A 27056-nucleotide genomic window follows, 5' to 3' on the forward strand; every position below is an offset into this window, starting at 1 on the left:
CCCTCCCAGATACTAGCTTCTGGGTCACATTTTATCCCCCAGTATCAACGTGTTACACAGGTTTACCCAAAGCAGAGAAAGTAAAATTGAAGCTGGCTTTGCACAAACCTGTCCTTGAAATACGACCTTTTCAAATAGTAAGCAGTTAATTCCACTACTAAAAATTTGCAACATTTCCTTATTGTAATGTTTTAATTTAAAAGCTCGAGCAACATTGCAGGACCGGGGAAAGTACTGAGGAAATAACATATTAGTTTTTCAGGGCAGAGAAATGTCCTACAGAGCTTCGTTCTGCAAGCGCAATTTGTTAATACTAACAAGATTTAGCTACACATGCATTGGAAAGACACAATGCCTAATGGCCTTTCAATTAAAATAAGAGTTTCATTAAAGACACTGTTTTGGAGATACAGTTAATTAGATAGTTTCTGAAAGTGTATATTTGTTACAGAGGTATTTGGGTTTGTTAATGATGCCTTTATTTCATAACTGTCTAACAAAGGGCACTCAAAATTTAGGTGAAAAACACGCTACAGGAAAGCAATGCTCTGCACACTAGGAGATGCTCCAGATGATTGCTCTGGGAGTGGTACATGCTTCAGATGGCATCATTTCACCTTCAAGAACCTACGTGCCATTAATTGTTTCCAGGCTTCAATCTTCTTAAGTAATCACTTTCAACAAAAAGCAGAGAAAGTCTAAATCTGTTATTTGGATACGAAAAGTTTTCTCTCTGTCACTACTTTCGTGCTGTGAATTCCATGTGCATCATAGAATAGTATGATACCTACACTTAGGATTCATTGTTTCCCATTTTGAAGATCTTGTTTGCAATTGCTCTAAGTTTTATCAAATTAGCTATTTAAAGATACATTCCAACGCCGCTGGTACTTTTTTAAGCCTGGGTGTACCAAATCACAAGTCTATATGCACGCACACAGACTTTTTAATGAAACAGTTCTGTAACTTCTCAGACTAAGTTAAGTAAAAACAAAAGAGAGGAACACAGGCAGAGACATTATTTACAGGCAGACATTGTTTATAACCATTGTTAAGCAGGAACCTACCTTTTTTATCACATGTATGAAAATCTACCCATTGGTAGATTGTCAGCCTGTGAAAAACTGCAGCTCACACAGGAGGTCATTTGGGTATGGGACCTAAAAATACGGTCTTGCTTCAGAGGGCAGGTAGTGGTTTTCCAGCACCAAAGAGAGGAACTGAGACCTGGGAGACAATTTTTCCTGCACTGTCCGTACTGCTGCTGGTGGCATTTGGGCAGGGAAGACGAGTAGGCCAGACTTGAGTAGGAAGGAGAGAGAAATCAGGCTCAGAACGATGACAAGATGGGATACTGAGATGAAGGGCCAAAAACATGTGAAAGGTAACTGTGACAAGCTGCTGGAGGATTTGGGAAGAGAAATGAAACACTGTGCTTAGTGTAAGGCTGGGGAGACACACACACCATCCCAAAGGGAAGAGAGGATGGGGGGACAAAGAGTTACAGTAAATCAGCAAAGCTAAAAAGAACAACGGGCATGGGGAGGCTTGGGATAAGGACGAAAGGATGCTGGACCAGCCACTGGCAGGAAGAATTATGTTTGTAGCCATCAGAACAGGCACCAAGATTTCAGCTTTCCATCCACTGTCAGCAGTTATCCGCTAATCACTCTAGCAAAGAATTCAACTTTTCTGGTCCACGAGGATCCATCATCTTAAAGGACATGAGTCTAAGACTCCCACTAATCGTTGTTATCTCAGCCTCAGAGATCTGCAAGGTGGATCCACAGGCTCCAGCTGTGCCAGCTGTTTGCTTCGGGGCGTCAGTTTGATAGTGCATTGTGGAATATGTTTCTGCTGTTTGTTTTTAAAGCAACTGGGAAAGCCACATGCAAAACATTTGATTTGGAAAATTTTAAGTGTGAAAGGGAACGAACACCCAACAATTAGGGGATGCCAGAACTCGAGTCTGACGTGAAGCCTTAATTCACACGCCTTGTGCCTGCACAATCTGATGCCATCTTTAATAACATGCTGGTACAGATTAATAACAACATATTTGAATGTCAGCTGGTGTAAAGCTATACAGTTCCAGAGAAACAAAATGTTCACACTTCAGCTGTGTATTTGGCCCATCATTTCCTATGATATCGTTCAAAACTGAAAGCCCAAACCCATAGGGAGTTCTCTTAAACTTGAATGTGCTTAAGGCTACGTACTAATCGCTGTTCTGACTGCAACATGGCACGCTTCTGAGACATACTCCAAAGACATTTCTGTTGTGAGGTAGTCATTTTAACTTAGGTTTTTTGGATTAAATCACATAAAGTCTGATGCTTCACCTTCATTATTACATTACAAGCAATTACTAGGAGTATGGCAGAGAATTTAAAATAGAATGCAAAGTGAGAAATTAACCATCCATGCACACCCCAGTTATTCAGTGTGGCATTATGTTTTGATGAGGCCTTTCCATTCTCTGGCAGGAGTCTATAAATTATCTTTTTAAATTTCTTTTCATAACACCTTATAATTTTATTCGTTGAAATACAGCACAAAAGCAAGGAAATTTCAGTTGACTGGAGCGCACACAGAATGATAGTGTAAGGTTTCTCTTTAAAACTAAAACGGATTTTGTAAGACCCAGGCTCAAACTCCGATGGGAGCCTACAAAAAGTTCTTGTTGGTGCAACTAAGACATTCAGTTGGCTCCCTAAATAGGCATGCTATGTCAGGAAAGGCTATAATTAAACTGCCTGAGTCTGCCAGTCTTGTCTATATGGGGATGTTATTGTGATAAAAATGAAGTTAATTAAAACTGGTATAACTCCCAGGTGGATAAATTTATGCTGGGGAAAAAGACCAGATGTTTTCTGTGCAGCTTTGGAGGGCATTGTAAGCTACCTCCAGCCAGCCCATGGTTTTTCTCTGTCCATCAACAGGAGGAGTTGCAGCGGTCAGACTGCACTGGTTCATCTATACTCGTGTAATGGCAGCAACACGACGTGTCAGACCCTTTACGGGGGCAAACCGTTACACTCACGCTGACATGCTCGATGTATCTGACTGCATAGCATTCTCCACCACACCTCGACTCCTCAGATTTAGCTCTCTTCCCTCTAACAGCTACGTACTGCTGTCAGGAGAGCAACTGTACAACCAAAACAATGCAGACTAACGTATGAAAAAATCTGAATTAAATAAGACTATTTCAGTCCTTCTCCCGCTAGTTCAACATCAAGCCTCCAGACAGTTTGTCATTGTCAGCACGCCCCGAGTTCCTCATGTTGGACAGCCTCCGAAGGGTCACGTTCAAGTCTCTTAAGCTTTTATGAGTCTGAGGAACCTTCAGTAGTGTCTCTTTCCCTTTGGCAGTGTAGCACAGCACCTTAGTACAGGGAGTCGTTTTTTCCTTTCTTCCCTCCTCCTTTTTTAAAAACGTCTTTACAAAAATGTGTAACCACTAGATTCTCCAGATTTCTTAGATTCCCCAGATTTCTTAGATCTGAACAAAGCTATAAAACTACCTTCACACATTCCCCATCATTGATTTCTCACATCTTTAGTATTCTTTGTTCTTCCACAAGGGACCCAACCTCCTCCTCCACTGCTGTTCTCCTGAGGTCTGTCCTTTGGAGCATGGGACCCCTCTCTTCTTTCTAATATCACTCTAAGATCCATTCTTTATAACCTCTGCTCACCTTTGTCTCCCTGCTGAAAGACTTCTAATTAGCCTGCTTGGATGATCGAAGTCCTCTGTTGCCCTCAGTGCTCTACCTTTTGCAGTCACCGTTCAGACTTCACTGTCTGCGTCACTCTAGGACCCTGGGTGAAATTATTTCATCTGTTGCTCTCTGTTCATCATAATGATAACGGAGTAATACTCTTCACTTAACGTTACCCATGTATCATGAACTTTAATATCCGTAATAAACTTCAACACAGAGGAACAGATTTTGAGCTGCTTGGAAGGGACAGGAGTGCAGGAGCTGTCTGCAAAGCACTGTTCAACCCCTCTCCTCCTGGATCAGCTCTCAAGGAGAAAAAATAGTCCTCAGACTCATACGAATGTTTTACGCTACGACACCAAACAGGTGAGTACTCCTTGGCTGCTCTGCGGTGCACCCTTTGCCATTCGGGCCATCCCTTGCTAGTTTTATCCAACAGCACAAAGCAGGAATTGGAAGCCAGAATCTGGCCATAAAAATATTACATATATGCAAGTTGTATTATTCGGGTCCCTCAAGAAAGCCAACGTGTACGCAACGCTGTATTTCAGTGCTTTGAGTCAAAAGGCTCCTAACAAGCAGAGACACAACCTACATCACAATGTGCAGCAATGTGAAATAGGAGAAATAACAACTCCAAACCCTTATTTTGATTGATTTTTACAGAACATTAATGTAATATCTAAGCTCTCAGACAAAGAGAAGGAAAAACTCCGCAAGTTAGGTGAGACCGCCCACAGAGAATTTCTTCACCTGATCACACCAATTTGCAGGGATTAATTGTATAGAAGGAGCCACACAATGTTGAATTTCATGATAAATGGACACTATGACAGCAAACGATTTCCCCTAATGTTCCATTACGCTTCTCAACATTTGAAATTTAATTACTTGGAAAAAAAAAATAAAAATGCCAAAGCCATCAATACCCTCACTGTTACACAGTGTTTTCAACTTGAGAAGGCATTTTGTTTCACGGTAAAGAAAACTTCAGGTGTGAACCCAAGGGAGGCAGATCTCAGACATTATGACAATGTTGCTATAGCAATTATTTGTGGGAACGTGCTTCAGTCGCATTTTAGCTCTCAAGCCTACTGCTCAGCTCATGCATGCTGTTCATAACCAAAATATAAACTGCCTGATGCTTACCGTATCCTAATAAAATTGGTAAATTACTTATAGTGATGTACTTCCAATAACTAGGAACGGAAGAATAGGTTTTGTTACTAATATTTAATCGTGTTCAGAAAACCCCTTTATATCTATGCATTCAGTTATATATTTCAACTGCTCTTTTCCATGAAGTCAAAGTTATACAAATATATTCTAAAAGCAACCAATTAAATTTTCTGAATTATTGTGCATAATACATTATTCAAATGGGGTCTGCTTTGAATAGTGGTGATTTAAGATCAGATTAATATTTGGAAGCAAAGGAAGAAAAACTCAGATCGACATAAAATTTTATAACCATTCAGCATAAACGAGGGGTGTGAAAATGCAATGTTCAAGTATTCTCAAAAGCCCAAGCAGCAGATAAAGCAGAAATATCTGAATCACCCTTGCATGTATTTTGTCCATTTAATAATACTTCACTGCTCGGCTAACCGAAATTTTCCTGACTACATTGATTAAAAATAAATGCAATCGTGCAATGCTTGTGACATTAATGGGCAGCTTCAGGCCTCAAATCAAAACCTCAGAGCCGAAGTATCCCAGACTTTGGGAGGGTTTAGGTTGGAAGCTAGCTCAGTCTAGCAAAGCAATCTACGAACATGAAACTCACAGACAACGGACAAACGACCTCCGCAGACCAGATCCTCTGGGGTGCTCAAGTCGTATACTCAGCCAGCTAGAAGCATTTTTTCCAACCTACTGTTCTTTAATTCCCCAATTAATTTTATTAATTGATCGCATACTTTTAAAACTGCTTCAGCAGAACAGGATGGGTCCTAGGAGTGCATAATGCTTGATTTCACAGCGAAGTCTTTGGTAATGAAAGATCCATAGTGGTACAAAGCGAGTGCCCTACATAAAACGAGGCCGCAGAGGACCTGGCTATGCTCTGCATTTGCTTACCAAAATGACAAAGCTTCTCGCCAAACTCTGTCAGATACGCAGTGAGGCAGTTCCTTAACGTTTCCTTCCCAGTATCTGCAGCCTATTGACTTAATATACACATATTTCAGTATGTCTTAATATTTTGCTTCAGTATAATGAAAACGTTGCAGCCTCCCTCCTTTGTTCTTTCCAGCCTTTTTCGGCAGTGTCTGAATTAAAGTAGGTATAAAATATCTACTTATGCAAATTACACTTAGGTATTTGGGGGGATGAAAATCCTAGAAAAGAACTATGTATAAGTGAGTGCTCTCTGAGCAAAGCAATCATTTATCTTTGGGTTTTTTTGTCTCGAAATAAAATCCACGAGCCCTGTTCAACACATGAAAGTCATACTTCTTAACCTCATCTATCAATGTGTGGAGTAGGCTAGCCACTCCCTGTAGTATTTTTATAGGTACTAGAGCAAAGCCATTTTCTAAAATGCACTTGACACATGCTAATGCTCAGTCTGGAAGTACCTGCTTTGTTTTCAGAGCATACAGGCTGTCCTGTCAACCCTTGGCTTTTTTATTTATTTTTTTTTAAACTCAGAAAAATAAAACAAGTGGTAACTGATACTAAACATTAGCAGTTATATACAGAGCTGCTCTTTCGCTTCCCTACCCAGATGAGGAGAGGACGAGGTCATTTTAAAGTACAGTTCTCTTGATAGGCGACAGAAATATGGACATCTACACAGTCCCAGGGGCTTTACCAACTGGGGAAAAGACATCTAGGAAACCCGTCTGTAACTCCCACCCCATAATATAGGGGACACCCTGACACTGAATGATTCCTTCTTCTCCTGCAGTCTTGAAACTTGGCTCCTGTTTTCTTTATTAGCCACAATACCAGGTAGCTGTAATGCTGTAGACCCAAGCAAAAGCCTGCTGTCATGCCCTCTCCTATCCTGCCATTTACTTGTAAACACCCCAAATCTCCAAATGCCCCCAGTCCTAGCTTTTTAAAACAACACAGAACTCAAAATCCTTGTTTCCCAGGATGGCAATGGGAAATACACGTTTTCCATTAGATGGCTGCTATTTTCCTAATTCATATGGGTTTTATCACTGGAAAAACAAAGGAAATGAAAGCCTTCCTTGCAGTCTGAAATCCTTTTTTTGGTTAAGGATTTCCGTCAGGAGAAACGGTCGCCTTAGCGTGCATAGCTCCGCACCTGCAGCTTTATGCGACAGCTTCCCATTAAACCAGCAGGACAGAGAGCGAATGACCGGTTTCTTCCCCCTAAAACCTTCCGCACCCACGGCTCAGTTTTGATTGAACAACGTCATGATGGCTTTACGCGGAAAGCACCTCAAGGAAAAGGTGGGCACTAAGCCACCATGAAAGGAGGGGTGGCTGATAGTCTCCAAACGGGTATTCAGAAAGGAACAAGAATTTTGCTTCCTAAAGGCAGGACAGGGGTCCCAGCCAGCGGTTCCCATCTGCTATTGAGCAGAAAACACAGCAGCATCGCTCCACCGCACCTACTGCCATCCCTCCTCCGTGACCGGGTGTTTCTTCAGCTTAACGGGGCACGGCGAACACCGGCAGGAAGGATGTTTTCAGTTATTGTGCTCCGAAAGTTAAATCTGCCATTATAAGAATATGCTAATAGCTAAACCTCAGCTGTACATGTCAATTTGTACTTCGGGAAAGCTGTTATCCCCTGCATCAATCTAACAGCAGCAGACTGAGCGTTAGGCGGTTCTCACGGACACAAAAAATGTACATACAGCAAATGCCATCACTGCAGAATGCCGCAAATCAGGAGTTCTGGAAATGCCGGAGCGAAGCCTCCAAGAGGTGATTATAATCCCCAGATGCTGACTTGGAGATGGCAGACTTCTCGCAACGGCATATGCAATTATAGCGAGCACTTGCAAAATTTATTCTCCATTAAACATGTAGCATAAGTATCAATAAAGATCGTTTGTCTTCTTTTCCTTTACTACCGATCTGACCTTGTTGTTAATAAAAGAAAGAAATAGCTTTTTTTCATCAATATAGGAACACATGTAGATTGATATTTATCACTACACGGTCTGCTTAGAGCCCTTCTAGTTTTCTTTGAAGGATCACAAATTATTCACAACACAGCGGGGTTTCTTCAGTGATCACATCAGATGCATTTTATACAACATCCTTGTTTTTGGATCTGATATCAAACCCTATAAACCACATCATTTTATGGGGAACCTGAAATTGGATTCCTCTGCAAAAGAACATTTCCTCCCTCGACTGTCTGCAGCACTTTATAAAATATTTATTGATAGGATGCCTAAAAATACACATAGGCCAGCACAGCTCTAAGATGGATAACTATTTAGCAGCCATAGACTAGACTTCACACCACAGGGTTCTTATTAGGCATAGTTGCCTAGAAATCACACTTATTTTCTGACATATGATTATAAATATTTTCATTTAAAATGAATAATTCAGCTCACTGAACAGATAAAATTATATAATTCTTACTTCTTCAAAGTTCCCCAGCAAAAGCTGTGCTCCAAAAACATATGGAGGACCCAGGTGAACAAGTCTGTGTCTTTCTGCCTATTTCTCTTTTATCTGAAAACAGAATTTAATTACTCTTTTTGTGACACACGTCGCATATTCCTGGTCGAGCTTCAGCACGAAATGCAGAGATGCCATTTTGGGCCAGGCATTTCCCGGTGTGACTTTGTGTGATGGTGAAAACTCCCATCCCCTGAAACCCTTTGGGCTTGGCTGCCTGCATATGAATGAGTCTGGGCTCTTCTCCGTAATGCAAGTGGCAAGGCAGCCCTCTTTCTTGGCTAATGAAGGCAAACGTTTTCACTGCGCTCAGAGACGCACGGCTTCCCCAGGGAAATGTGGCACCGGCTTTTGCACCAGCAACGGGAACAGGCAGAGACATGCACGGCCACTGTCCCACCCCAGTTACTTTCTGACCAGCCCCAGCCACGACCACGTTGGGTGCGTTTCCAGCGAAGCACCAAGAAATCACCTGCTGCTTCCACGCGGTTTGGTCCAACTGGTTTCCGCAAGTGCAGATGGCAAACCAGAGCCGGCACTTGGGCACCAGGACGAGAGGAGAGGGCACTGTCAGCCTCAAGCCTGCTATTTGGGAACCTTTGCTTCCAAGAAGTGGGATTGCAACGATTCCCACTTCTTCTATGATGGATACTGAGGGGTTCACCCTCCTCCATTACTCATTAAAGTAACGAAAACCTTACCTTTCCATTATTGTACCTTAATCATTTTTTTAAGGTAATTAATTCCCCTGTGATACAGGGATCCCTTCCAAGCACTCGGGTTTTCCACTCTCTGTGGGGTTTGTACAAAACACACCGAAGTACCATCTATTACTTGTAAGGCTGCAGTAGGCTGAGTCTGGCTCTGCAGGGTTTCTTAGGCTGTACTGTACTTTCCAGAAAACATGCTCCATATGTTAAAGACACACCTTAACATTACACAACACACCCAACCCGAGCCCGCCTGCAATTAATTCACTAGAATATTTTATTCACAAGCACATCTGTTGCAGCATATCTCACCATATTCAAGGGACTAGAGAAAAGCCCCTTGTCCACTGTCGGTAGGCATAGAATGCATCCGCCTCGTGCAAAACAACAGCATTGCTTTCCCGAAAGCAACGGCTGGAGGAACTGAATACTACTGAGAATTTCTGCTTGATGAGTACAGCAATCTTAATTGAGATTTAATGTTTACTTTACCTGGTTAAGCACAGAGCAAACACGAGAGAAATTATTGTGAAACAAAAAAAAAATTGTTCAAAAGCTAATTAACAGTGGTTGAAACTTGCTCTCTTCAAACAATAACCTGCCCAAGCAACGAGCATCTTCCAGCACAGCAAATGCTTAGCCTTGCACATAAACCTTTGAACTCACTGTGTTGTTTCAGGCACCCAAACCACTAATTAAAAAAGAATAATTTAAAAGAAAGCGTAATCTCACCTGCAGAAGAGGAAAATTACTAAATACTTAATTCTTCTCTTGTACACAGTGAACCAGAAAATAGGCAGAGTAAGCATGTGTGTGTTTGTGGGAGATGCTGTGTTTAATCCACGCAATTCATAATGTTTAAAAAGATACAGTCACCATTGCACAGCTGTGTCCACACAGGTCACTGCTGTATGACTCAAAACCTCATTAAAGCATCAATTCAAAGACTGGTGAAGCTTTTCATATGGCTGTAGTCAGCTTCAGATCGGGCCCTAATGTCAAAGTCTGCCCTGCCTTTCCCACGTCAAGAAGGATCCAGTTCTGGAGATGCCACGCACTGCATGCAATGGTTTTAACCTTGCCACTTCTACTTGCAAAGGACTATACACATTTAGAACCACTAGAGATTCAGTAGACTCATTATTTCTGTCCCAAATCCAAGCATTTTGATCAACCCCTCTTCGACTTACACAGCCTTATGTTTTGCAAAATAAAACTAATTTAAGAATCCCTGCTTCTTTTTACATAGGGCAATCACCCATGACCTCCAAGAGCCTTTATTATGCTTTATTTTTAGCCCCTCCTGCTCTGCCTGATCTGGTAAGAGAGCCAGTTTAGCTCAGAGAAGCATGAGCTGCAACACTCCAGTGCACAGTTGAGAGCTGGGGCCAGTACTGGGTATACCCATGAGAAAAACAGTACTTTTGCGACAGCAGCAGCAGCTCAGCATTAAAACACAGAAACAGGAAAGCAACAAACACCCCTAATTATTCTAGATAAGAAAATTATCTGCAAAGTGGAATGCCAGAATCTCAGAAATACATGCGTGCAACCTTCTTATCAGACATGGTATCTCATTTTCTTCAGCAATCGGGACCTCCTTCGAGGACCCATTCTATTTCTCGTGGTGGTTGGTCTACTTTTCTCATTCCCTGTGTTTTTAGCTACTGGGGATAATAAGAATATGGATTAATGACTGATTTTAATGTCAAGTAACACTGGTAACATACATACAATGCAGTAATTATATAAGCAACTGTCTCTATAATCACTCTTCAAGGAATCACTATCTACAAATCTGCCACTTTGCCTTTAAAAGTACAACCCTAACCTGTCAAAATCAAATTGGATTTTCATTAAAATACGGCAGGAGTTAAGCAAATAAGCTACAGAACCATGCCTTGCAACAAATCAGTATTTCATGCCATAATTTATACTCTGGAGAGCCAAAGTAGAAAGACATTTATGTAGAACAGGACCTTTATTTTTTTTTCTTTTTTTTTCTTTTTTTTTTTTTCCTACTTTTCCTCTCCAACAGAAATCCAGTGAAGCTTCAAAGTGCCAACACCTATAGCCATACCTGTTAGGGGCTAAGCTATACTGGGCACTGAAGAGATTATGGATGTTAACCACAACGAATAGGAATGCCTGTGTTTGACCTACACCACTTTTGCTGTTCGCCACAGGAAACATATTAAAGCGCCAGGATATTTAAAAAAGAAAGGAGATGAAGGAATATTTCGTATTACCATGTGAAATGCACAGATGTTCACAAAGGCAAGAACTACTTTAATCAACTCCTTGAAAGACAAAAGTGGCTTCAGCTTTGTGCACCGACTCCTGCATCCAAGGCTGCTCTGTGTAATGAGTGCAATTTCCCTTCTAACGGCAGAATCTAATTTCTCGTTTTCATTAAAGGTTCAACATTCTTAAATGAAAGACAATTAAAATAATTTCAAAATCAAATAGCAAAAAAGCCAGAATTGCTTTACAACCAAACTCTTCCCCTAATTGCTCTTTAAATTCATCTCCCACGCCTGCTCCCCTCCCATAATATCAACTGGATTGAAGTAGAAGTTTTCAGAAGCAAGGATGAATTCCTCTGGTGTAATTCCAGTAACTGGCTCTTTAGGTCTTACTAGGCATTGCTCCCCCTGCTGCCAGAGGGAATTTTGCTTGGATAAAGACCGACATCTACCAGCTTCTATGCCTTCAACAGGTTCTGCAGAAGTTCAGATCATTAAGAGAGGTGCCCCTGGATTAGGATTATTTGGTCAGTTGTTTCATTATTACTGAGACATCTTCTTAAATAAATGGAATGTTGCTAACAGGCCACTTTAGTAGAGAACATGGTTATGCCAGATAATGACACAGTTCATGTACAGAAATATTTCTCAGCTAATAGATGTCTTCCTTCAGATGACGGTGAAAGACCAACCCAGAGGTCATGAGACATTGTCAGGGTCAAGCATTCTTTGTCAACACTTTGAAACACACATATGCAGAACTAGAACATACCATGTAGCCTTTGTTATCTCCCCCAAAATGTTTTACTCTCATTATTATAATAAACACAAAATGGTGATGACTTTTAAAAAACACCAACTCTGAAGAAGGCATCAGTGGCTTGAAAACGGCCGGTGTCGGGGAAGAAGCATCTGAAAAATGTCCAATAACAAGAATCTAGCTTAGGTTCTGTCACTAACTAGTAATGCAAGTCCTCATTACGTACATAAATATGTTTATGCTTACATTTTGTACTTGTAACTTGTTCGAGTCTTGCTATATTAAAACAATGCCTAGTGAAATGATACAAAAAACAGAATAGAAAAATATGTTCACTGTTCAGCATTCCTAAATAACTAATTTAAAGGGCCAAATATGCAGCACTGGACATTTTTATCCTGCCTAAAGCACTCTAATACATATCTACTGCTAGAAAGGTCCATCTAAAACTGTAATGCTAGAGGGGAACTTCAGAAACAGACTGGACTTTATGACCTAGAAATCCTTTTTCAGGCTTATGTTCTCACCTTAGGTAACTATGAATAAGTTCCTGTGTGGGTGAATGAACCACTATGAGTTTTGGTTTAAAATTTGTGTCTTCAGCTAGACTTCCCTGTCTTCAGTCAGAGATGCCTCTAAAGTGAATTGAAATTTGGTAGCTGGAAAAGGCTGTGACATTTCTCCCATGCCAGTGATGGGTGGAGACTCTTTCTATATATCGGGAGATTCAACAAAGCCATTTCTTTCTGGTTTAGAAATAGCAAGGGTAAATTTGTTTGATGTCCTGTATTTGTACCTGATAGACTCTCCCTCTCCCCAAAAGCAAACAGGCAATAAAAAATGCAAGTACTGACCTAGGCAAGCAAATCATCACCTGTAACTTCCTCAAGGTGTGTGTGTGCGTGGGTTTCTTCTCCTCATCCCAGGGTTTTGGTATGTAAGGGCACATTCCTGCTGGAGAGCTCTCCAGCCTGCACCGCTACCTCCCTCCCTCCCAGTTTAACTCCCAGTCCTGCTGCTGTTTTAGCATGGAGATGGATGCCAGGACACCCGCAAACACCCGCTCCTCTTTCTGGCAGCTGCTTTTTTTTGTGGCATTGTGCCTGATCACCTTATCAACACACACCTCAAAATGTGATGTCCCCCAGGTAATCTTACAGATGTATAGTTTCCACAGGCTCTCCCAACCATAAAACTGTTTGCAGGTGACAGCCTGCAGCAAAACTGGCTCAGATCTCATTCTCCTCCAGCTTCCCCCTTTTCAAGTAACACTTTAGCGATCTTTAATCACAGAATATCACAGAGCTTTTGCAACAATTCCAACTCACTATCCTCCTTCACATCCAGAAAACTGAATCCCCACAGCGATAAGCTTTTCAGCCCTTTTTTTCCACATAGAAGTCTTCTATTGAAAAGGCTTTAAGACCTTGCTAAGCTATACATGTCCCAGTCTACCTTGCATCATCTCCTTTGCCATGTTACTTTTGACATGGAAAATGGGCTTTATGAAATTAAGGGCTCCGACAGTCTAGTTGCACATTTCAGGTTCCACCACATAATTTTCACATTTAATATAAACAGCTCCTAATGGCTACATTGGGTGAGCAGAGTGGAAGGGATACCTATTTTAGTAAACCTGGCAAAACCCCGGCTAAAACCTGACTTCATTATAAAATACCCAAACTCTCTCTCTCCCAATGCCTTATGTTTATTGATGCATCTCAGAAGCCACACACTGAAAACGGTTTGAATGCGTTTTCTAAAGGTTGGCTGAAATACACGTATAGATATAAGAAACCACTTTTAATGAGCATCATCTTTTCAATTCTCTGGTTGAATGGATCTCTTGATACTGGAAACTTTGGATCTCGATTGCTTTATTTTGAGCTTGATATTCCTCATACTTTTCCACGCTCAGCTGTGACAGCAAGCTGGCCTCTGCCGCTGGCCATTCATTCACAGGCAAGAAACTTCCCTTTTGTGAAATACCCCATCAGGCAACTTTGCTCACTGGTTGCTTCCAGCAGCACACCACCACCTAGCAGAGAAATGCCAGAAGTATCGTGAACATCAGCTGAAACAATCCCACCCTGCTCTGCCTCTGTCTTCTCTGGAGAACTTTGGCATCAACCAACTGCATATTCAGCTACTTACCAGTTTCTCCAGGCTGCTTTCACTCCTCCCCAAACCAGCCCAATTCACGCCTGCTTCTGTTTTTTCTTGTTACGGCTTTGGGAAAACAAATTTTTGGTATTTAACCTTGCTTGGTATTTAACAAGCTTCTCCAGCATCACTGCAGCCCTTCCCAGTGGGAAACACACAACTCCTGTACTTTGCAGATTGCCACCAACTGCTTACCTGTTTAATCCTGCGTTTTGGTAAATCTCACTGTGATACGGAGATGGACAATAATTGTCAAGGAATGTGTGCTGTAATCTATGGGGTCAAAGCCTGCCTGCATCTACCTTCCATTCAGGTCTTGCTGGAATTGAAGTTTTCATAAATGTAGAACAAGAAGAAAATAAAACTTCCCTGTTGCCTGCTGCAGCCCAAATCCTGTCTCTGTGCTCCCATGTGTTACCCTTGCTCTTTGGCAGCGGAATTTGGGAATCCTCCTCGTGTCTCAGAATACCACAAGGATAAACTGTAAAGTCTCTGAATAGATTTGTTTTCTCTTTCTGGAAGGTTAAGATGCCCATGTCATCCTAGGTTGTTTTTTTCAAAGGGACTACAGGAGTTTCCAAGACTGGTTTCCCAATCACTGCATCATATAAGAAATATTATAAATTTCTACAATTTATTTAATCCTCTCTTCCACCACCTCTAAGAGATTAATCAGCGTTGACTACACTGTTTTACAGAGTGCTCTTGAGGATGGTATCAACTGAGAAGTTTAGGGTAGCATGTCTTTCTAAAGAAGATTCTCTGCCTGAAATCAGATTACTCCAACACAATCTTTTCCCTTTGTATCAGGGCTGAGAGCTATCTGTGATCATTCTCAAATATATAAACTGTCCTCCACAGCTGAATCGCTGCAGAAAAAAATGGGAGACTACATATCAAATATTTTTACAACTCTGACCGAGTATAAAAATACGCACACACGGGGTCTCGTTTTGAAGGAGAAGCTGCCAATTAGCTGTCCCCACAAGGCTAATTTATAACTCTCTGTGACTTCCACAGCCGTAGCCCACAGCTGCATGCAAGATTCAAAGTACCTGCTGAGGGACGAATCCTTTCAGAGACTTTTCACTTTGTTGTTCTGAATAACCCTTCATCAGTTTTCTGAGCATAAAAGCACACTGGTGTGTGACCTTGGGAAGGGTGCCGTCTTCGCGGGCATGATGTGCAAAGGCAGGAATCAAAGCTGGCAGGCTTGCAAGATCCTGGTGGCAGACGGAGGGTTATAGCATATTGGTTGCTTTGTTTTAAAAATATTCTGAAGGCAGGCTCTTGCACTGAGATCCCTTCCCCTTTATACTGATATGGCTCTAAGAGGGACTACTGCATGTGAGCTGCTGGCACATTGTGCAATTCCAGAGGAGCAGGTATGGAGCAGGGGCAGGTGCAATGATGCTCAGCTGAATTTTCAGACAGAAAGAAACAACAGATATCAAGAAGCAAGTATTGCTCCCAGCCATTTCAGGGGAGTGCTGGTTCTGAAATCTGAGTATAACACTGTCTTCCACTGTAAATGAGGCTAAAAAATAAAAAGAAGAAGAGACTGCACTACCAAATGCAGCAGAGACAGTTACGAGACTCTTATTTTGAGATTTTAATTGGCATGAAATCGGTGGTAAGGCGAGCACTGCTGTTTCCCCTGATTTGACCTCTGCAGTGCAAGATAAACAGAACTTCCCTGATAAAGACTACAATCTCAACTCTTAAAATTTATCTGGTAGTCAGTCAGCCACCTGCTTCATACAGACAATCTAATAAAATTAGAGATCCTTGGAATGAAGCAAGTCTTTTGCTCAGTTCAGCATCCAGACCTGGCTGGCTCCCTCAGCTGGAGAGATCACGGGTTGGACACACACCCCATGCTTACGGCCCAAAATCAGGCCACCAGCACAAGAAGGAGTATCGGTGGTTTCATCGCAGATGCCACCCCTGTGCACGTGCTACAGTAGTGTTCCCCACTGAAACTCCTCTTCTTTTTTTTGAGACTGAGAGCACCTGCTGACCGGAGCATCCTTTTGCGTATTTCAGAGCCAGAATAACTCACGTGGAAATCAGATCCAGCAACTTACACAGTTACTAACATTTCCATTAGGTCTACATGAATTTTCAAAGAAGAAGAAAAAAAACCAAACTTTTTTTGACTGCTGACCTCACTAATGGCCACAGGTCTGAGGACCATATTTGGTAGCAGTGTCTAACTTGCAGGACCACCCTCTGAGGGCACTGAGAGACAAAACTCGGCTTATGTAGACCACGTAGTAGTTTCCTTAACTCCCAATATCAATTATTTCGCAAGGGTCACAGGATATTCCTGCCTTTCCTTTCTTCCAAGAATATCCTTCCCCCTCCCAGTTATCAGCACTAACACAATTGAGCATACATACATGCAAAACCATTCACAGGAGAAAGGAATGCCACCTCCATATTAACAGATTTTCACTGGAGGAAAAAGTCCACCTGACTCCAAAGAAGTAGCTTACTGAATCGTTGACTTATTTCAGGTCATACACATATATGCAAAATGCTGAACTGAGAATAACTCAATGGCACCTGGAAGATGCAAGCTTGATTACACTTTTTCTAACATAATTATTATAGACTGTCAACTTTAACATTCAAGATAATTTCAACTCAAGACACAATTTATTTGTCACTCCTAATACCCTCTATTAGATAGGTGTCCTGTTCTGGGACACTGATACTAGAGGAAAAGCTTAATAGAGAATATTCATGGAAAAAGAAAATTATTTTTAATATCTGAAAATAATGGCACTAATGTTTTAGTATAGGATGATGTGAAATAAAAGGCAGTTTGCAAAGCTCACCAAGAATTGAACGTGGGTTAGTTAAACAGTGACACAAACTTTCTCCAAAATGCCAGAATAACGTTATTAGTAACTATTTTGCTCAATTCTTGCTTGGATCCTCCAATTCAGTTAGAACCTAGAAATTATCTGGCATATTCATAAATGAATGAGGAACGTGAAGTTCCCAGAAATAGGGAAAGGAACAGGAGTTACTACATTCAAGCTAGAAATACAGGTAATCCTGCACTCACACAGTGATTTGGCAAGGAAGTGGGGCCAGAAAGAACAGGACCTACAATGCCAAGCCCTTGGCTAAGAGACGTGCAGACTCTAGTCAGGCTCTGAATAACACCAGTTTCCACATTGTGAGAGAACGTTGTTTAACCAACATTTTTCACAGCTTCATCTGCTCTTACTCCAGTTATCAACACGGCTAAGGCAACATCTTTCCATTTTGCTCTCTGTAGCTCATCAGCACTACAGGCATATGTCATGCTCTAATAGTCTGATAAACAACTGAAGCTGCTGATAGTTGATTCAAGGGGAATAATGTTATTTTCCGAGGTCATCTTATTATTTAGTAATCTCAGATGGTTCTGTTTAATTAATCACAAATAAAAGAAAATCTTCTCTTGGAACTGAAATGAATTACAGCTGGGGTAGGCTTTCAATGGGAATTAGTCACTTCCCACTGTATTTTTAGATCATGTACCCAGGTTACTTTCAGTTGCTTTATTTCTATGCACAACAATACCTGAAGTTGAAAAGCTGACTTCAATCCCTGAAGCCGTCTGGATGCTGGGTTGTAAAAAGAATAACACAAAGTCTACTAGAGCAGTCAAGTCAATCTCGGCACAATGCAAGGCAGGAGCAAGGGTCATGCATGGATCAGCTGCCAGAGCGCCTCATCCTGCAGTGGCTGCGCGCTGGAAGAATGCTCCCACTGTCATAAAAGCTGCTGCTCTTTTCTGGTTCAGATAAATCACCTATATAGCAATGGGGAACAGATATTACAGACAGTTTGGACGCAAGAAAATTGTCTCAGACTTTTTTGGGACTAGGTTTGACCATCTCAGATGCCTATTTTAGACTGCCAGAAAACAAAGATTAGATAAAGTGACAGATACATTCCTATGGGCTTAAAAGTTGCTATTATTTCCTTTGTAACTGTCTGCTGCACAAAAACAGTGAGATGTGAATGTCAGTCTGTATCCTTTCTGCCTCACACATCATCACCAGTAACCCTGAAGGAGTATTTTGCAAAGGTTGCCTCTGCAGCCTTTTCAGATGTCTCCGCTACCACTTTACTTATGTTATTCCCTAGATATCCCCAGCAGAAAGGGGAATTGCGTAGTGACAGAAATTTTCTGCACAGGTAAAGCTGCAAAGGGAAGAGTTAGGGCTGGTAAAGATGACAATTGTCAATGTACCTTATGGAAAAATGTGGGGTCTTACTCTGTTATGCCTCTAGGTAAAAATGGTGCAACCGGCACTTTAGCACTTAAGACACAGGCAGAAAGAAACAAATTACACTGATTCTCTCTTAGCCGTTTCGTGTGCCCTGACCCCTGCAAGAGTTAGCAGAAATGTCTTACTGTCTGTTAAGTTAGCTAGAGTAACTTCAATAAACTGAAAGAGGAGTAACAGAAGGGCTCTCCTGTAAAGTCTCTTCCTAACCAAAACTAAACAAGGTGTCCATAAGCCAATGCACACTGAATATGCCAGGGGACTCCTGTGGAGATCTCCCACTGGCCCAGACTGAGTTTAAACTCATTTAAAGGATGCTAACTGCATGTCTCGGGGCTACGCCTAAAGATGAATAAAGGTGCAATGCCAGCGTTGTGCCCTTTGTGCCTAGGACAAGAAGAGAGTTATTTCTGGCGCTGATGCAACATGTGCTGAAATCAGTCACCGATGCTCACGTGGGATGCGGCAGTTCCGCAGACGCAGTTGTCGGCGAGGGCCCGGGGCTTCTCAGGCTGTTCGGTGCAGATGGACATCCTCTATGAAATCACAAGCTACATTTTTAGCTTGGCTTTGCAAACCGCTGTGAGGTTGGCATGGGCCGGGGGAAGTGAGCTTGCCCAGGATATGGCGGTTGACGTTGACATCAACCTCGCAGAACATATTTGCACTTGGGAGTGGAGCTTAGCGGAGGAGACTTTTTTACTGACCCGCTGTGATTTTGCCTGAGCAGTCTCCCATCCCCTCCTCGCTGCCACCTCGCTGCTCTGAAAAGCGACAGAGGTTTGTTCTTTGCCAAACTCCACTGTATTCATTCCTCAGCTTCCCCATCCTCAGTGCATTACTGACATTAAAAACCAGTATTTAATATACCTGTGTTATATGTAAAGTGAAATTGTGACTTTTCATTCGCTGTCATACCCCTGTTACTAAGCAATTGTTACATGAATGAGGAACTCAAAAATATGCTTTACTCCAAAGGGCCATATGAACTTCATTTTTGCTTCTACGCTACAATATACACAAAGTTGCTCGTTTTCTGTGTGCTTTCTGGGCAACACATTTCTTAAAGACACTTTGGTCATGCAAGATAAAACAGGTGAAAAACAAAAGCCATTCTCCACTTCTTCGATGCAGCTGTGCCCCAGGTGTATATTCTGCTTTAAGGGAGCTGTAAAAATTGGTAGCGGTCATAGAGCAGACACATAGCCCTGGACTCTTAAACCTCCTTTTCCTGACGCTGAACTTGCTCACCAACTTTGCTAATTTACTGGTTTTGGTTAACAGTTCAAATAACCTCACAGACAAATTCTGAAAATCCAACGAAACACCTGAAGGACTAAGGTGACGCAGGACTAAACAACAGTCCAGAAAAGCAAAGCACGTCCCCCAGCCTCCGGTACGGAATAATACAACACGATGGTGTAGCCTTCACAATGAGAGTGAACTAGCAAGGGAGTTTTGAAAATAGATAGGAAAGGGAATAAAAGAAATCAGAAGAACTATGAGAAAGAAAAAAAGACAAATAAAAAACTTGTGGAAACTTAAAGAAAGTACTTTAAGTCCTCACTTCATGAAGTTGAGTTTTTATTGGTTTGCAGCCACACCACAGCCAATTTAGATAAACCAGCGAACAAGACACTAACATTATTGTGACCAAGAAATGCAATTTACTCTGTGCAAAAGCCCACAACTTACTATATTCATTTCTGGATTTGTGCCAAAAACATACAGCCAGACTCAAACCAGAAGGTGTTCCAAGGTCCTGGACGTTACAGCCTATCAGTGTGAGAAATGCCTTACCACCTGAAAGCTTCCCAGCTCTTCCCTGGCAAATAATCATTTAGCTCATGAGATCGAATTTAAAATGAATCATTCTGGTGAAAATACCATCTTGCTCATTTTCCACTTCACTTCTGATATACTTTTAGCAACAATCAGCCAAGAGATAGCTAGGTTCAGAAATCAATTAATATGTTCTTACCTACTTGGACTTTAGACTCTGTGCTATTCAGACTTCTGCCAAGAATAACATGTCAATGACAAAACTTCCATCGACCTTAAGGATGGTAGAATTTCACCCTAACTCCACTTTTTTTTGAAACCTACCCACACTGCTGCACAGGACTAACCTGTGTGTCCACAATGCCCAGATTTCCTGCATATACAAAAACCACTTTCTAATCTCTGGCCTTTCCACTTTTTTTTAAAGGTTGCACACATTTTTTTCCTTACGCAGTCTAATGCATTGCATTGGTAGAGAAAATAAAGCAGTATTTCTTACTAGTAGCAATCTGGATGTATGGGCACAGAACAATAATTTGACCTCCTTTGCAGCATCCCATCGAAAACTGACCAGCCACAGCACATGGGCTCCACAGAAACAGTCCCAACAGGTACTTCTTTGAAGGAACTACGGACGAGTAACTGCAAGGGTTTCGTTGGCTGCCTGTTGACGTACAGTCCTCCCACACCCTTTCAAAAAGCTGTTGACTGTAAGTTCTGCCCTCAGTCCCTACTCTGTCTCATCTTAATACGGTATTTTGATTGGAGGCTTTACGTGAAGTTTCACCCAAAAGGGATTGCAAGTTATGATCAGAAAAAAAGGATCAGCCCTACTTATCTGTGTGTGACTATATAGCTAAATCTAATTATGCACCCTGCAGGGAAAAATAAAAAACAATTCAGATGTAGACAAAGATAAAAACAGAGAAGCAATGCAGAAAAGCATAGCAAAATACTGTAATCACTTAGGCTACCCCACAAGAGCAACCTCTCATGCTTCTGTCAGACTCTTCCTGGATCTGCTGCTCAGAGCAGCTTGCAAGACCAAGACAAAACACCCTATGGATTGAAAAACCATGTCAGAAATGTAAAAACAAAGCGAGAACAATAGAGCCAGAAATCCACAGTTACTACTGGCTGAACATGCAAAAGAAGGGTAAAATTTTTTGTGTCAGAAAAGCTGATCAGTTAGTCGCTGAAAAAAACTTAGCTAATTCATAAGAATTAGTAACATGAAACTGAATGACTAAACTTTATATTAATAGACACAACTAAAAATAATGACAAAATATTTCAAGCTATTGAAAATGTCAAGCAAAAAGTTATGAAAACCATTTACTGTTTATCAACAAGTTCCAACTGTCAAGCTTCTTCTTGGCCAAGACTCAATTTGATGTTTTCTTCATCTATTTACCTTGATCACTTCTTTATATACACACAACCCAACCAAGCTGTGAAACCATCTCTAACAGTGTGAAGACATAAAGAGCTCTGAGGAGAGGAAACAACTGCTTTAAGCAGTGGCAGTGGGTGACCCAAGGCAGAAGGGTGTCAGCAGAGTGAGAAATCCTTTTACGATATGGAGCTGCTATAGTTTACACGGCCATTGAAAAAAGACACCATGATTTTCAGTAGCTGTGAAGAGGGAGAGAAGACAGATGAACAGGTAGGTAGTGGTCCAAGATCTCCTAGGGGATATTTCCCATTTGGATTGCAGCAGGTTAGATCGTTCCCTCATCTGTGTCACCAAACTACCCTCATGATAGTATTTGTGTTAAATCGTCTACCCGGCACAGAAGCAAGTTCAGAAAAATGTGATTTTTATTTTGAAGCATCGGTATTTTAGTCTTTTCTGTGCACCTCTGTTCGTTGGTACTCCACGTGGGTACCCTTCATAATGGCAACAGAGAATGGCTGAACGTCCTCTGCATTTCCTCCTCACGGTAAAGCCATGCTGACAACTCCTAACTTTTTATGTCATCTCAAATGCACAAGGTCAAAAAATAAATCCTCTCGCACTGTGACTGGGATTTCTTGCTAAATCAGCATTACTCCAAGACATAAAGTGCAGCTGAGTTTTTAAACCTTGTCCTTAGGCTGTTTGTCTCCTCGGAATTCCTGCTAAATATTGATTTTGGATTTAAAGGTCCACCTGCCCACCTGATCAGGTTGCCCTGGTGTATACAAACTTTGACCGATTAATGGGTTATTTAAATGCGCAGATACCTCAAGGACTAAAGAACATGGACAACATGAACTTTTCTTCTCTTGCTTTATGCCATAAGGTTTCAGATCAAACTATCCCTTTACAGAAATACAGACTTGCCCTTCAAGATACAACCACCACCCAGATTTTTGGGTGGGTTTCTTTTTCAGATGCGTCTAAGGGAAATCTGCCTAGCCTTAGTTACAATCAATCTTAAAATACCAGAAAAATCATTTGGTATTAAACTTGAGACCACATGTTGGCTTTTAAGATATTCGTAACTCTAGCAGACCTTATATTAAGCAAATAGAATTCATTTTGTAGACATTATCTGGATGCATCTCTCCACAGGTGAGCTACCATCTAGGCAGGTTTAATAGACAATTCCTCAGGCTGCCCTGGCAATTACTCCTGTGCTGACCTGGAAGGATCATTAATATTAGGGAGTTGAGAGGCAATTCAATTTCCACTCTGGCTCAGCCCTAAGCTTCTTCTAAGTAGATGCCGTCAGCTGTGTCAAATTATATATGATGCCTAGGTGATGTGGAAGACTATTAGGAACAGAGCTGGAAATGGCAAACTCAATTCACAAAGTTTTCAGCCCGAGCTTGAATACTGGCCTAAGATACCAACAGGCCAGAACCATCTGGCATAGGAAAACTCTAACAACCACCCAACCTATTTTTTGGGTGGGTAAGATGCTATGGGAAGAGCAAAACTAGGTACAGATTAGCCTAGAGCAATAAGAGAAGAGCTGCTTTATAGAATTGCATATTAAGAGATTTAAATGTGTACAATAAAAAAAAAAAAAAAAGGCTTAATGGTAGAACTCTGAGGAAGCCCGGCTAACAAATGCAAACAGGATTACACAACATAGCCGGTACATCAAAGGTACAAAGGTTTGATCCTCAGCCCTACAACCGCAGTAAAAACCCCCACTAAGATAGCTCACATCCAATTCAGCAGGTAACCTTTTCAGAATCATGAAAAAAGCCCCCCAAAACGGTAACTCCTCTCAACACAGTGGTTACAACCTGTAAACCAGGATAAACCTGAACAGCCGTCGCCCCCACTTTATTATTCCCTGATTCATTTGAAAGAAAACAGCGTATCAGAAAAGCTTTCCCCTTTTACTTGATACCTAATTCAGGTGAAAACTAGACATTTATGTACAGACAGCAGCTGCTGCCTCCTTGCTTTAAAAGCCCCTGTACCTCTTTTGGCAACCCTCATCTTCACCTTTGTCTTTGCTCACTATCGTGATACACCCGTCCCACCTGGTGCCAGCTCTGGTTTTGCCAGCGGAATTCCCATGGTGCACGCAGGCATGACAGTGCCACGGCATTTTAACTCTTCTCGGGGAGAAAAAGATCACGCACCTCCCCGAAGGAGCTGAGTGCTCTCACACAAACACATACCTTTCTGCTTGTTTGCAGGTAATATGGAAAGCTTTGTAACAGATGCTCTTTTAAATTAGATGCCTTGGAGGTTTGTTATTTATAAATAAATAAATAAATAAATAAATAAATAAAAATACCCCCCCCCCCTTGCTCTTCAGTATTAGAAACAAGCAAATGAACAATCAATCCATCTTTAAGAAATACACAAACACTTTCATTATCATAAACATGCAGCGATTTACCCTCCCCCAAAAGATCAGAATGAACTCATTTAAAAATGAAGCTACTTTTCATTATATATATCATGAAATATTAGTCAATCAGATATAGTCATTCATTTGTACACAATTTTTCTTATCAAAACATGCATATAACTCACAGGAATTCCAGTTGTGCAAATGCTCACTGAAAAAAAACCAAATCAAAACAAATACACACATACGTACACACACACATACACGCATATTCTGAGCCAAAATGAAAAGCATGCATGGTCAGGGTTTAAGCATCATTTCAGGCAAAATAATTGCTAGATTATTAAAAAGAAAGCAGCCTGGCAACTATGTGAAGCAGTTTTTATTCATGCTTTTATTTGATTCTTCTCAATTTTCCTTTCCTTTATACTCGTTTGTAGCAAACATGCTAAAAAGCATCTCTATTGTTTAAAAAAAGCAGAAGAGAAAAAACAGAAGCATCCATGCCCTGGGTACCAAAGCGTTGTTTTCTTGGAGCAGAAAAGAAAAAAAAAAAAAAAAACACCAAAAAAATCAAACAATTTAAAAGCTTTTCTATATTTAAAACAGATATCGTGCAGAAATTTGATCTTATTATTAATGACATGCAATCCCCAAGGAGATATATTCTAATTTAAAAAAAATAAAAAAAAAAAAGTCATTTTCAGTAATCGGTGCAAATGCCTTTTTTTTTTTTTTTTTTTTCTCCTCTTTCTCCTCCTTGCTGTCAGACTAATGGTATCTCAAACCCTGCATGCTGCAGTGCTTTGCCTGTGAGAGAAGAAGCTACCTGAGAGTTTTCACAGTGCCATCTCATATCCATGTCTGCCTGGCTACCCTGCGTGCTTACAGCTTTTTTTTTTTTTTTCCTTTCCCTCCTCTTTTCACCACCCCCACCCTTCCCCCCCCCCCCACACCTCCTCCCCTCCCTTAATTCTTAATGGAAATCCTAGGAAATTTAGTCCATCCTCTGAAATCAATACTGGTGACAGCCGCGCTCCCTGCCTCCGCGGGAGACGAGGATGATAAATGGCCTGCGCATCAGCCCGGCCTATCAGTGCCCGCCACACATGGCGGCGGGGAGGAGGAGAGAGAAGGAGAAGAAGGAGAAGGCGCCGGCCACACGTGCCGCCGCCAAGCCAATGGCCGCGCCCGGCGGCGCGCAGCGGGGGGAGGCCGCCTGCGGTGAACCGCCGCCGAGGGCCGCGCTGCGGAACGGAGCAGCGGAACGGAACGGAACGCAACGCCACTGTGGGGAGGGAGGGAGGGGGAGAGCGGATCCTCCACGCCCCGAGCTGGCGCAAGGCGGGAGGAGGATGGCGGGAGGAAAATGGCGGGAGGAGGGGGGAGTGTGTGAGGGGGAGTTGTCTCCCGTCCCTTCCCTGAGGTAGCTCCGGGAAGGCGGGGGGTGTGACGCTGACACACGACACCGCGGTGGCTTTATCGAACGTTTTAAAAGTTGAGGCGAAGTGATAAGCCAGAGCGCGCCCCCCCTGCCCCCCAACCCCACAAAATGGAGGTGTTCGCCTTCATTTCGGAATCCTCCCCCACCCCCCACCCCCCCCCAAGCACCTCGAGCAGGGGCAGGGTGCGGGAAGTGACAAGGGCCGCCCTGGGGAAAGCCGGTGGGTACCGGAGATCCGCCATCATCGGTCGGCGGCAAGGAGCAGGCCGATGGCCCGGCGCTGTGAGGAGAGCCAGGGGCTGGGGGTAACCTCAACCCGCAAAAACGGTTTGGGGAAGGTAGTCCACAAAACCCCAGAAATCCAACCGTAATGTCTAGTCAACAGATACCCTTTAAAACAATACGATTTTAGTTCCAATTTGTCCCAGTGAGAATCCCCCCCCTCCCCCCCGCTTTTTTCTTTTCCTCAACAGTTCCAGCAAATCCCAACAGTTGCAAGAGTTCAAAGTTACCAAGCGCCCACCTTACTCTTCTGTAGCGCTTTTCCAGAAGACCTCAAAACTACTTTGAATAATGGATGTCTATGCTAAGGAAAAAGATGGGTGAGGTCCAAAAAAGTCGGGTGAAATTAACTTTGCAGTTCCCCTAACACGAGCTCAGAGAAGGTGCCTTCCCCTCAGGCATCCATTTTGGTGGCAGCGTATGTTGCGTGTTTCTAAAGGCATTTTGAACTTGCCACGCCGTTTGATAAACCGCGTGCACGTTACTGCTAATGGCCAAATCACGTAGCGGTAAAACAAAGCTAATGCCACGTCTTGATAGACTGCATAATGGAAAATAAATTAAAATGGGTTGATAAGATCTCCTCTGTGTGAAAAACGTCTCCCTCCTCTAAACACAGAGCCAGGTTCGACCCTGAGGTGTGTGGCTGAGTATATTTGGTAGACCTGCATGGTAGTGCCTCGATTTTTAATATTCAGTTATTAAATTAGAAGCACACGTAATAGGTGTCCGCAGGTTTCCTTTCCCGATGAACTGAGGATTAACAACCCAGCCATATAGCAGCAAGGCTGCTTAATGGACGTGGGTGCTGTCTACGTACGTTCTTCATTTGGCTGCAATTCTGTCGCAACAAAGATAGTTAATGCCGAATGAAATGCCATGTGGCTTGTTGGAAGTGGCGTTACTCTTTGTTAAATGTCTCTCTGTGCTTCGTGGTGCTAATTAGAGAAAAGTCATTGCCCCGAGTCTCTTACACCTGCCCTGTGCCAGAGCCTGACTCTTGACCCTGAGACTGGCAACCTTCAAGACAACGTGCAAGCGGATGGCGCAGAAAGCACTATACTCACTTGTTCTACACATCGTTTTCCAAGTTTGCTTTCTTCTAGTGTGGGCCAGCAAAATTTAAAAAGTCCCCTGGAGCTGGACATGGTATTTTGATAGGTCCCACAGTTGTAAATCTCTCAGCATTTCCACTTAGAGCAACTCCTGGCCCTCTGAGGAGCACCCTAGAA

At 42.2% G+C, this 27056-nt stretch overlaps 1 protein-coding gene across 29 annotated transcripts in view; it reads right to left on the minus strand.

Annotated features, from left to right (window-relative positions):
- NRXN1 (neurexin 1) overlaps positions 1 to 27056 on the minus strand; it is a 720174-nt gene that overhangs the window by 28400 nt on the left and 664718 nt on the right. For 2 of the 29 annotated variants that reach the window (XM_049833880.1, XM_049833879.1), the window contains exon 1: positions 24928 to 24973. The exons of the other annotated variants lie outside the window; for them this stretch is intronic. In XM_049833880.1, coding sequence (XP_049689837.1) covers positions 24928 to 24960 — 33 coding nt within the window. In that variant the 5' untranslated portion in view covers positions 24961 to 24973. Of the gene's footprint in view, positions 1 to 24927; positions 24974 to 27056 lie in introns of those variants that run through there. 29 annotated transcript variants of the gene reach the window in all.

Source organism: Accipiter gentilis, chromosome 30 (assembly GCF_929443795.1).
Source record: "Accipiter gentilis chromosome 30, bAccGen1.1, whole genome shotgun sequence".
NCBI lineage: Eukaryota > Metazoa > Chordata > Aves > Accipitriformes > Accipitridae > Astur > Astur gentilis.